Source organism: Taurulus bubalis (assembly GCF_910589615.1).
Source record: "Taurulus bubalis genome assembly, chromosome: 18".
Lineage (NCBI taxonomy): Eukaryota > Metazoa > Chordata > Actinopteri > Perciformes > Cottidae > Taurulus > Taurulus bubalis.
The window spans coordinates 14,984,308-14,997,521 of NC_136606.1; the positions used below are offsets into that span (position 1 = coordinate 14,984,308).

At 41.0% G+C, this 13,214-nt stretch overlaps 1 protein-coding gene across 1 annotated transcript in view; it reads left to right on the forward strand.

Moving 5' to 3' along the window:
* vav3 (vav guanine nucleotide exchange factor 3) overlaps positions 1–13,214 on the forward strand; it is a gene marked incomplete at its 5' end in the record, with an annotated part of 78,236 nt that overhangs the window by 33,549 nt on the left and 31,473 nt on the right. Inside the window, 10 exons of the mRNA XM_079234413.1 lie at positions 2,465–2,523; positions 2,614–2,679; positions 4,733–4,841; positions 5,825–5,926; positions 7,239–7,307; positions 8,386–8,489; positions 8,665–8,764; positions 9,109–9,204; positions 12,208–12,276; positions 13,010–13,096. Coding sequence (XP_079090539.1) covers positions 2,465–2,523; positions 2,614–2,679; positions 4,733–4,841; positions 5,825–5,926; positions 7,239–7,307; positions 8,386–8,489; positions 8,665–8,764; positions 9,109–9,204; positions 12,208–12,276; positions 13,010–13,096 — 861 coding nt within the window. The remainder of the gene's footprint in view (positions 1–2,464; positions 2,524–2,613; positions 2,680–4,732; positions 4,842–5,824; positions 5,927–7,238; positions 7,308–8,385; positions 8,490–8,664; positions 8,765–9,108; positions 9,205–12,207; positions 12,277–13,009; positions 13,097–13,214) is intronic.

Consider the following 13,214-nt stretch of genomic DNA (forward strand, 5'->3'; position numbering starts at 1 on the left):
AATCTGGGATTTCAATAGAGACTCCTTTGTATTCTATCGTATGATTACACATGTAATTAAAAGTAAATAGCTCCAGTTTTTGACTTGAACTTGCACTGTCTATCAATTTATAAATAAACACACCTTTTATTGACACATCTGCATCTGAGCAACCACACACACACACACACACACACACACACACACACACACACACACACACACACACACACACACACGCATACACACACACACACACACGCATACACAAACACACCATCTACTGCTTCAATCTGCTCTGGTGTGAATCATTATCTCCAGCGGTGCCTCTGAGGTCACACAGGGCAGGTTTATTAGCCTCCATCAGAGGGCCGGTGTCCTCTTGCATCGACACTCTGCTGAGCCTGTGACCTCTGCTTTATGTGCACCAAAGCGAATGCATGATCTTTTTGAGTGTTTTCATATTTTGAAGTCTTGAATGAAGTCTTGCTGTAGGGGGGCTGCTTTTTTGCTGTTTCATGATGACACAGTTGCTCAAAGCGGCTTCAAAGAGCAGCTGCTGCACCAGTCCAGCGCTTGAGTCCTTGTGGCGGTTGAATCGCGATGCATTTTTTTGCAGCTCTCCGAACAGCAGGCATCATCTATATATGTATTTCCTTCCAAGCAAAAATTATGAACCTCTTGGAATCAAACCTTTCATTTCCCTTGCGGTCATTTTCTTGACATTTCTATACACAGCGGTGCGACCGCGCTGGAGGGTGTAATACATGTGGGTCTTCAGAGACGCCTCTTGCTTTTTCTGCAGATGGTAAGTTTTGTTGCGAATGAGTGTGACTCATGTATCCAATGAGGCCAAAAAGCACTCGACTCGTCGCCCAAACTTGCCTGCCAGCTGCAACTGGAAAGCTTCCAACGCTCTGTTCAGCACACAGTGGATCTTGAGCTTGAACCTCCCAACTGGCCTCTGGATGTCATGCCCTTCCTTTATTCTTGCAAGAGGAACTCTATCAACTGAGGAAGACCCTCTTTGAGTTGTACATGATGAAGTCAGGGTGTTTGGATTGGATACCGGTATCAACACGTGGTTCCTGAGCATGCGCTGTATGTTGAGTTGATGCTGAATGAACTGGACCGATCAGAGCAACGACTGATAAACTCGATGCACTGCTGCCTCGGGGACAGACACTGAGTCCATGTCATCCACCTTCTATTCAATGCACATGATGCCTTTTGATTGATCACATATTGTGCAAGTGATAAACACTCGTCTGCGTATCTGTTAGAGACCCTTGTGGATAAAAACACCAAATCCTGACGCAACAAAAATGGCTCAAGTCCATCAAGCTTCAGCGTTCCGCCCTTGGCCGAACATTTGTTTTAAATCAATGACACGCCACATGTCACGTTATTGGTTCCACTGGTGCACAGTGCTACAGTTTAGAGCAGAAAGGGTTTCCTTTTGTGTTCCACGGTTTATTCTGCTCTCCGGTGGGGGAAGGGAAAGGCCAGTTGTGTGATCAGTATTGATCTCTGAGAGCTTATGCTCCGGGCCAGATGTATCTACGGTTACATCCGTGTGTGTGTGTGTGTGTGTGTGTGGATGCGAACATGCAGGCCTGTTTTCATCGGCACGTAGGCGTGTTATATCAGCGGACAGACGACCCACAAAAAATGGTTCTGAGAGCCGTTTTTTTCAGGTTGCAAAAAAAAAACTAAACGGGAACAAGCAGAGCTCCCCCGCCGCGCCTTGACTCACATACTTGACGTGTATCGCTCGTTCGGCAGGTGAGCATCACCGGTGATTAGTCAAGCAGGTCACACACACACACACACGAGCAGAGAGGGGGTCAAGGGCACCAGCAGGACGGAGCACAGCGGCGTGAAATGACATGTCAACTAATAGCAATCATGTCGGCCCACGCGTGCATGTGGTTAACTTCACAGCACGATCAATTGCTGATCGGATCATGTGATCTGCTGCTACTGTACTGTTGACTGTGTGTCCAATGAGTCATTCCTCTCTCGATCTCTCTCTCTCTCTCTCTCTCTCTCTCTCTCTCTCTCTCTCTCTCTTAACACCTCTCTCACTGCTCCCCTCTGTTATGTCTAAATATATCTGGAGGGGATTTGAGCGTGTTATGATTCAAGATGCAACGCAACATTTGCTAAAATGTTCAAACAAACCCAAATAGGATTGTATAATAATGAAAAAATATATGAATTTGTTATATTTCAGAGTACAAGTCGGGCTCGCGCGACTTAATTAGCTCTCATGGAGCATAACCGTGTCTGTTTTATGGCGCACACACATGACACAGTTACAGTATGTGTGGCGGCAGTGCTGGCGTGTGTGAGAATGCTGCCCTCATGTGGCCACGCTCAGGAATGCAGCACCAAGACCCAGACAGCAAACCCCATTGCCTGTGAATGTTCTTCATGATGTACATAATATTGGTGAGATAACATATTCTTATTCCCATTGCAGGTTATGGACACACTCTCTAAACTTTCCCACACGGCGATTGTACAACAAACTGGAATCAGGTACGTGGAAGTGCAAAGATTATACGACACAATCCACGATGTAATCTATGATGTATATGATGATGATGCTCTCTGATTCCCTTTTAAAAGGCCCTATCCATCTGAAGAGAGTGTTGAAGATGAGGATATCTACAACCACCTGGAGGACCTTATAGAGTACGTCTCCTCTCCTAAACACGCCCACATGCCTTCTCTTTTACATACTTGTGAGGATTTTCACAGGAACTTCATTTAAAAAAGTTATTTGTTCATTTAGTCCCACGTGTCACAAATAAATCTGCAGGCTGTTTTGTGGGCGCAGGCAACATTTGTTCCCTGGGTGTTGACTGGAAGGCAGCCACCTGCTCCAAAAGCGTTCAGCAGGAGCTCTCCCCACTCTTTTATTAGTGAGCCGCGAGTTGGTTTCTTTTGGCTTGATAATTTTTTCACACCCTATTGTTTCCCACACACATATGAAAGTGTTGCAGACTTAAATGACATATTTGCCCGTATACGAATAGCTTTAACGCCTGTTTGAACTTAAGTGAATTGTTTTAGGGACATCAAATGAACCTGAACAATTAACTGAAATTCATTGTTCTCTAATCTGCTGACAAGCAGATGCCATGCGTTTACAGATAGTGACAGCAAAACATCTTCTGATTAATGTTTTAGACAATTTTATTCTAAAAGAACTTCACCAAAATACAAATATTAAAACCTAATAAGGAGCAAAGTCACAATACAAACTTCAAACAACTCCTGACACAAAGCTCTTTATCTAATTGTAATGCAGCAATAAAAAAACTGAATCCAAAATATCGTACGCGCTGAAGCAAAAGTCTTCCTATAGTCAGCCAGTGTAGTCGCCTTTTGATTAATAATACCTATTGTCTTCTGTTGGTTAGAGTCAAATGGATCTACCAGGACCTGAGCACAAACCATTAACAAATATGGGAAAACATTGGGATTGGTTTTGAGTTGCATTTGAAGGGCAGAGCTGCAGCTTATGGTAATAATATAAGTCAGTGGAGACAGATCATCTTCCAGTAGTGAGGGAAACAGCAGTCTGACAGCAGCCAGCAGTGGATGGGAGCTGGACGTGGCAGCCTGGATGACACTGAGCAGAGCCTCTCAACTCCCATCTGCTCGATGTCCAGCAGCAAGCGTTCCCACCACGTTCCCATCTGGAGCCAACCGCCTGAACTCTTAACACTAGTCATCAGAAGGCATGGCTGACATATATGTCTTTACTAGGCTATACAAAGGCTGTTCAGTTAGATAAAGAGCATGTTCTGTGTTTTACCTGTCGTGCTTCTTTTCTGGTTTATAATTGGCTTAATTCACTTTGATGCAACAGCAGCCCAGTGACAAGCTGCTTCTTGATCCCTTGAGAAAATCTAATTATTTAGAAGATCCATCAAGGCGGAATAGGTGTATGTTGAGCTTTTATTACACACATCTCCTCCTGAACCTCTTCTAACGCCGACTGCATGATCATAATGTATATAAATAGTGTGATCTTTAAGTTAAAAAGTACTCAATATTTTGAAGCCCTTACCAATTGAAGCCCCGCCCACTTAACGGCAGTGAGATGAGTAGAGAGAAATTTTGGCCAACTAAGATCCGAACACACACCTCCTACTACTCCTCCTGCTACTGGCCAGGGTTATCACATTTAATTGTATAAATTAAAAATACTCGATGTAACTCATATAGTAAGAGATTATTTAACAATTAACAAAGGGACGCTGGATTATAAATTAGAAAAAAATCATTTGTATTCATCTATTTTTTACTTTTAGCGTCTTGAAAATATCTTTGGCTCGTGTTCGTTCTTGTATTCACCTCAGGGGTATCTCGTTACTTGTACAATGAGTGCTATGGTGTACTGCAAATAAAACAATACCAGTCCCTGCTGCTCAAAACAGCATGCCAGGTACACGCACACACAAAAAAAGTGTGAGAACACACGGAGTCATGTCGTGTTAGCCCAGTTGCAAAGGCACAGTAATTGGCTCAGATGTGAGCAGTCAGAACAGGCCGATGGCGTCACACATAACAGTCTTTACTGTGTGTGTGTGTGTGTGTGTGTGTGTGTGTGTGTGTGTGTGTGTGTGTGTGTGTTTTGAGTCACTTTCACAGCCATGGCTTAAGTGCTGTGTAACAGGCTAACAAGATTTGTAGTATAGTATTGAAATCCACTTCTGTTCTGTCATCTGTGGTGCAGCGAGAACGGGGTGGAGGATGAGGAGGATCTGTACGACTGCGTGTATGATGACGAAGATGGAGGGGAGATCTACGAGGACCTGATGAAGACGGAAGCCATCCCTCCTCCGGTCAGTCCTCCTCTCTCTGACTTCACTTCTTTGCCATGACTGAGATTGGCACGTGACATATTTAGTTACCATCTGTAAAATATAGTCTGACATTTCCGGTTGATTAGCATAGCCTAGCATACAATCTGAAAGCTAACATGAGCGTGGTCACAAAATTAGCCTCCCAGCACCTCTAAAGCTCACTTATTAACAGAATGCAGTATATCTTGTTTGTTTAATCTGTACTCAAGTCTTTCAAGGCGTTATGTCCAACTATTTATTGGTTGGATGCAGTGACTTCCTTAGTTTTGTCGTACGCTAACGTTCCCACTGAAATTGCAGGCAACTAGCGGAGAAAACCCCTCCATGACATTAAAACGTATCAATTTTAGTCTTTTAGTTTTTGTTTGGATTAAATAAACAATATGTAATATGTTAATTGCTGATCTTATTTGGACTAAGTCAGGCTAGCTTCCCCCTACCCCCACCCCGCCTACCAGTCTTTATGCTAAGCTAGGCTGCTAGCCGTATCTTCACATTTAGCGCACAATGTCTCATGGCTAAATATGGGCATTGAAGTCCCGGAAATGTTGCCTTCTTTGGGCTGCTAGTGTGTGAAATTGCCTTTTTTTTTTGCTTTAAGGTATCAAGCTGATGAACTATTGCTACTTTAGTAAAAGTGAACAACTGTAGAAAGCAGTATCAACTTTTATATTAAAAGTATCTTTATATTTTGTATATTTATTCACAGCAGATAAATGCTTAGCGTTAGTTCAATAACAAATGATGCAACCTCCTACTCATATCATAATTGGCAGACAATTTCGCTAACATGTGTGACTCTGACCTTGCTCAAAGGCTTGCACTGACTACATCTGGTTGAAGACTCAACAGTGTGTCAACCCACAGCGCTGACACATAGTAACAGTCCTGTGTGTGTGTGTGTGTGTGTGTGTGTGTGTGTGTGTGTGTGTGTGTGTGTGTGTGTGTGTGTGTGTGTGTAGGCGTTCCAGAAGCAAGCAGAGACTGACATCAAGAGTTGCTGTTTAACAGAGATCAAGCAGACAGAGGAGAAATACACGGAGACCCTGGAGTCTATAGAGAAGGTATGACTCACTAAAAGGGGCCTTATTGTAAATGATAATGTTTTGTGCTGAACATTTTTGCTTTGTATTTGTGCAGTTGTTTTTTTAGTACAAACCATTAGAGGCAAAACAGTCATTTACATGGGAAAAATAATAATTTGAGAACTCAGAGAGAAAAAAAGAATTGACAATCCATTTGAGTAGCCTTTGATTTATCCCCTAACCACATTAGAGATTACGTTGAGAGTCTAGATCATCAGTCTTGAGATGATTTGGGACTAGTTGTAGCAAGTGGGTCCTCTGCAGTTGTCAAACTGCAATAAATTGATCTACACTGTGAGTGTAGTGTGTTTATAAGCAGAAGTCTGTTAAAAAAACACCAGTGATATGTACTAACATCATGATTTACAAAAACTGTTCTAAATGAGGAAAACATATCAATATATTACCAGCCAGCATTAAATAATAACATAATAACTACATTATTTGAGTAACAGAAATAATACAAATTACCAATCAACAATTTTTTATTCCAATCAATATCTGAAATAAATCATATTTTGTTATTGTGAGACCACACTCAACTACAGTGGGTCAACAATGAAAGTAAAGTGAACTTTCTTAGTGTGAAAATTGTCCCGCGCCATTGATTTCATGCAGTGAAAGCATGACCAGAGCACTAGAAATCAATTTGGCCTCCTTATCGCTCGCAGTATAGGAGACTGCTAAACTGACTGACTGTAATTTGGGGTATAATGGAAAAAATAATGAGTAGTGTAACAAATCTGTACTCCCAGAGAGAAATGAGGGCAACAATATATTTTTATTTTTTAGATTAGTAGCGGGTAATGAGTATTCCCAGCACCGAACTATAAGAAAAGATCTTTTGTCGTGGATATTTTCCACTTTCACAGAACTGTGAGAAGGAGGCCCGCCGCCTCTCACCCCCCGGCCTCGGCTACTTGTCTTCTCCCTCTTGTGTACGCTCACGTCTGGAAAAAGGCCGCGCTTGCTCTCCCAGCGGAGTACTGAGTAGATGACTTTCTATATAAAGTGGATGGTGGAAGTTAGCTTGCGCTCGCCCTCCTCCTTTTGAGATGTAGAGGTGACTATGCGGCAGGGACTTTTCTGAAAGGAAATCATGAAATTGCCGACTCTGAAAATGAGATTATTATTATTGTGACCCAGACAGTCCTCCTTGTTTTCGCTGACTGCAGCTCTTTGCATCTTGGCCCCATAATATAACAGCTTCTCTCGCACAATGTCTTTCCCACTCTTAGTCCGGAGGAGATGAGCTTCATTCTCTCACATTCTCTCCTCATCTCTGCTGCAGCACTTTATGACGCCCCTCACCATGTTTCTGTCCATGACCGAGATGGAAAAGGTGTTTGTGAATATCCCGGTAAGTCATTGTCTTTACAGGTTAACGATCCAACCGGGTGGTCAACTCAAGGTCTCTGACGGCCTTAGTGATGGGCCTTTTTCATTGAACACATGTTGACATGTCACAGTAGGACAGTCACAGGTTCCAAACTTTTCCAAATATAAACTCAACTGTCCATGCAGCTTTAAAAATGCATTAAATACATTGAAATTAGTATTAAAACAAAGAGTCTGCAGATATGCTAGCTGCTCTGTGAGGTTGTACCTTTGGAGAAATGCTAATGTCAGCATGCTAACATGCTCACAATGACAAAGCACACAGTTTGCCTGTTACACATTACTGTTATAAGACAACCACAAATCCAATCACAATGTTTCATATCATTCAGTCTGCCACCATTAAAAGGTTTAGTTTCAAATGAACGTTAGGCTGAAATGTACGGAGCCCCTGATGGGAGAAAAGAAAATGAAAAAGAAAAATATTTTTCTCTCGCACAGTTTTTCATTTAGTGTCTCTGACTGCTGGTGGCAGCTTGGGAAATAGTGTTATTGTTAACTGAAGGCCCGTTTCCACAAAGTAGTCTCCAAGCAGCTGGGACGTGTTTTGCACCAGCTAGCTAATTGTTATCTCACTTCTCTTGCTTTTATATTTAAAATATATAAAATATATGAACCTCTACCACAGGTGTGCAAGCTCCATTGTTGTGTTTTTTCCCTTGGTGCCCAACTGACGGCGAGATCGTTGAGTGATCTTAAAAAATAAAAATAAAATAAAGTCCCCCTCCATGTCCCTTCTGGGGCTCCGTAGATGAGTATCAACGAGCTGGTTAGCAGAAATGTGACTATCTTGAAAACCAAACATTTCCTAATTCTAACTTCTCAATTGTGAGGATTTGCTGCTTTTTTTGTGATAATGTGATAATAAACCAGATATATTTGGGTGTGGGGCTGTTGGTTGGATATAAGAAATGTGGGCTTTTCAAATGATGACCAAATGATAATTAGATTAACTTAATCAAGAAAATACTCAAGATGAATGAAAGTAACAGGCATGTGATGAACGTCAACATTTAAGGATCTCTGCTGTTGTGTTTCAGGAACTGGTTAAAGTTCACAAATGTTTACTGCTGGAAATCCAAGAGTCAATCCACCACAGAAGTGCCCAGAACCTCTACCAGATCTTCATCACTTTCAAAGAGAGGTAAGCCATGGACTCTGTAACCTCTATTTATTCTCTTCCGGTCTGTACATAAAGCGCTCTTTAAATAAAAGATGTAAAAGTAATTATAAATGGTTTTAGCTGCAGTTCTCAGTAGAGTGCAGGTACCCTGGCTCTCCGTCTATTCCTATGGTTGCATGTGTTTGATCCGTCGCAGGTTGCTGATCTATGGGAAGTACTGCAGCCACGTGGAGACAGCCATCGCCGGTCTGGATGACATCTGCAAAGACAGGGAGGACGTGCGCATGAAGCTCGAGGTAAACAGTGTCATTAAAGGATTATCTTGTGTGAAGTGTTCATTTCTCAGAATAGTCAGAGAATGCCCTCAAGTGTGTATCTGAGGCACTGCAGGGGACGGCACCATGGCTGACATACATATTTGTAAAATGATCTATTAAGCTCATATAGATTACTTCATTAGACTCATACTTTTAAATAGTGAAAAAGAAAAGTTTTTTTATTAGTTAACAGTTCAAACCCTTTTAGGTTACTCGTGATGAACAATGCACAGTCACAGGCTGGCTTTCTTTATATGGTCGATATCAATATATATGTTTTTTTTAAGAGAATCTATTGATTTTGTTTCCTCGTTGTCTTTCAGGAATGTTCAAAGAGAGCGAACTACGGCAAGTTCACACTGAGGGATCTGCTCGTGGTTCCTATGCAGCGAGTCTTGAAGTATCACCTCCTCCTGCAGGTACGAGACTCGAACCCATCCGACAGCATTGCTGTACTAATGTAGTCATACACTTGTAATCATGGTGTGAGGATGTAGCTTTCCAATTAGTGCTGTGAATGTTGGGAAGCCAGGGAACTCAAGATGGGGATTGTTTTCTGCTCGGATGTTTCAAACCCTCTGGAGACCAACTATTCATCTGTGAATACTCTGAGCTTGTACTATTTATGGTAACATAACTCTATGTATATATCATCTGGAGACAATCTGGATACAAATCACACAATATTTAATTTGTCTGTTGACCATATATTTTTTGAAATTGTTTTCAAAACTACATATACATAACATATTTGTAGTTATGTACAGTAATTATGTACAGGCAAACATAGACTTCTAATAACAACCGAAAACAAAAAGCTTTTCATGTAAATAGACTAATAGATTTATATTTAAAAACACATCTGTAGTATTTATATATAGAGAAAGTAAATATATCTGTTAAAAATTTGAACTGTACTATTAAATATTTATACTCTCACCGATTATCACTAAATATTTGTACATTTCTATAAGCACTTGACCTCATCTTTCCATCAAAACTCACTCTTCACATCTGAATATTATGTCAGTCATTGTCATTAAATCAGCAAAGCTCAGTCTTTACTGACTTTATAGACGACTCTCTGTAAGTGACTGAGCCCCATCGGAGAGTTTTTATTAATATGCATCAAAGGTTCATTATTGCCAATCAGACTTCATGAGCAGGAGGACTCGCTGCCACTAGGTGGTGCTGTCTACCGTGTTTGGTTCCCGTCCCCTGCCTTCGTCCTTCAGGCACTGAGACTCCTGTCGTCTATTTCTGTTGCATCTTTATGACTCTCAGTCTGAAATGACCCGCACATAATTGTCATCTGATCGAGCCAATTAAGAAGTAGAAGGGAGAAAATAGAAAAGGTGAAGTGAGGACTGGGAGAGAGGGCGGCAGACAAGACAAACAACCAAAGAGAGACAGACGGTGAGAGCTGAACTGAAGCTGTGGAAACTCGGTCCAAAGTCAGGGAAAAGTTGTTAACGCGTCATTGAAACAGTATATTGATCCAAAATGTCTCAGAGAACTTTCATTCTAAGATCAATTTTTAATTGACTGCATCTCATATTCGATGATGGCACATTATGTTTTTGTGATTAAAATGTTGAAATATTGACACGCACTTGTAATATAGCTACGTCATAACTAAAGCTAGTACATAATGCATACACACACACACACACACACACACACACACACACACACTAGACATTTTAGCTTTAAAGAGGTTGGAGGTGGTCTGTGTGCGTCATGTACAGGACACTGAGGAAAAGAGAAGAGAGGAGCATCTCATCCTCCTCGTGCTGATGGTCTCAGTGTTTTTTTACCGTAATATTTCATTTGTTTGTATTAATTGTGAAGGCTGAACCTCGGCAGAGCAATGAGATGATGAGGATGATTTCTTTATATGGAAGCAAAAAAAGGCAAAACAAAAACCCCAAAAGGAAAAGCAACTGAAAACCTACTTTTCAAATTTGATTACTGAATACTTAATGTTGATATTTTAATTATTGAAATGTTTGACTTTTAGAAACACCAATCTGCCTCTATGTGGGTTCTCCTCATTTGAATTCTCAGTAGGTTGTGCGATAATAAAAACTAGATGTTTTAGTTTGTTTAAGACACAAATACAGAACTCAGGTTATATTTCAATAAATGTAATTACATTTTTCATTGACAAATTGAAGATGAAAAAATTCCACTTGAGCAATCCATCCTTCAGATGAGACCCTGCACACTTTGACACATTTTTTTTTACATTTGACAAGTATTCAATTGCTCATGAAATAAAATGAATATGGCCTTTCTTTGCTTCCAAGGGTGTACAGTATATACTAGTTTGATTCGCAGTACAGTATGCATTGAATACTTGATCTGAGAATCCTTACAGCACTGAAATCCCACTAAAAAGAACAAAACCCAGTAGCAGCCTGGGTCACTTTCCCACATGATGACAGACAGAATCTGTACAACAAATGTTGTGTCACTTCCTCTTGCTCCCAGAGTTCCTCTCTCTTGCCGGTTCTTTCATTCTCTCTTTTTTTGTCATCAATCTTTCTCTCTTCCTCACTGCCTCTTGCTCATCATTCTCTCCCTCCCCCTGAAAACACCGCCACCCTTTCCCTCAATGAGTCCATCATGTATGGTCCCGATTATCGGTGTGACCACTCCCTTCCCCTGTATCTCTGGATGTGTGGAGGTGGGAGCTAGGCTTGATAAATGGGACTCTGTCGCCTTGCTCATGATAATAATGCCCAGGTTGAGCTTGACTGACACCAGGGATTTGAGCAGTGCCAAGCAGACACATATATCTCCCTTAGCGGCTCTGTGTGTGTGTGTGTGTGTGTGTGTGTGTGTGCCTATCTGTGTGTGTGCGGGGACACAGTTTGTATGGGCCTGTGTGAAGGACATGCATGGTATCCTTCCTTATCCTCCACTGCTGAGGTCTAGATGTCTTGTTTACGCTGCAGCCAGGCACTGGCAAGCAATTTCAGATACACACTTTCACACACACCTCTGCTATAGATGAGTGCACACACACACACACGCACACACACATACACACACACACACTCACACTCACACTCACACTCTCACACACACACACACACTATCTGATTTATTTCAGGACAGGATTCTTTTCCATTTCATATCTAGAGCCAAAGCATCTCATGTGTGCAATGTGGCTGTAGTGTATGTAAGCAGCAGGATAACAATGTTCATGAATTTATATTTTCATGTTTTTTTTCTTCCCATTTATGATTGACAGACAGACTCGCTTTCTTCTTTCTAGTTCTAACTTTGGGTATATATTTTTTTAAGTGCGTTAACTTGTCGTTAATGCTTTAAGTCACTTTTACGTCATGAAAGAGGTGATATTTTGTGACACGTACATATATTTTGTGTGTGTTTTTTCTTCTTCTGTCCACCAGGAGCTGGTGAAACACACTCACGATGCCTCAGACAAGAGCAATCTGCGAACGGCGTTGGATGCCATGAAGGTATATGATCAGTTTGTGTATTTGCAATAATCTGGCAATATGCTATGTATCGTGATTCAAGGTTTTACGATTCAAAATATTGCAGTTATTTTTTTAATATCATTTTCAGAAAAAACTGATTTAGCATAGAGAACACATAACCATTTGTAAAAGTGCAAAACGTTTATATGTTGTATGCAATCAGAACAGTGGGGATCTGCATTCATCACAGAAGCAGTTCATATAGAACAGATGTGAAAATGACTTTTATCGCCTTTAAAGCAATGCTTTCTGTCTTTCTTACTACTGAAGTCATCCATTCATTAAGGCGATGTAAACCATAATAACCAACATCATTAATATCTGTGTGAAATACTATTTGTGGCATGTTTGCAGCCGGCTATGAAAGCAATTGTGTCGGCTCATGAACCAACACGCTCATGTCCGAAGAGCGACTAAAAGATATTTCACTTCATTGCAATACATTGCATGTCCGCACCTTTTGACTACACATGAATAAATAAGTCTTCCAATACAATCCAGCATATATAAGTGCTGCTTATTTGATCGCCCTCAAAAGCCGCCTATTGTCAAATACAGCGTCTCATTTGAATTTACAAGCACACATCAGTAATGGCTCCTTTTGAAGGAGAGAAAAACTGCACAGAAAGAAAGAAAACCTTCGCACAGAAGGGAGAATAAATGAAAATGGAGAAAAAAGGAAAGAATTTGTTTTTTGATGATTTGTTTACAGGACTTGGCTCAGTACGTCAACGAAGTCAAGCGAGACAATGAGACAATGCGAGAAATAGATCAGTATCAGAAATCCATCGAAAACCTGGTAAGCCACCTGCTTCTAACAAATAATTAGATTCTGATCTCGTTTTCTTTTTTGCAGCACTTTCTTTTGGAATGGATTTAATTCCTGTCAGATCCCATCCAATCTTTTCCTGTCTCTA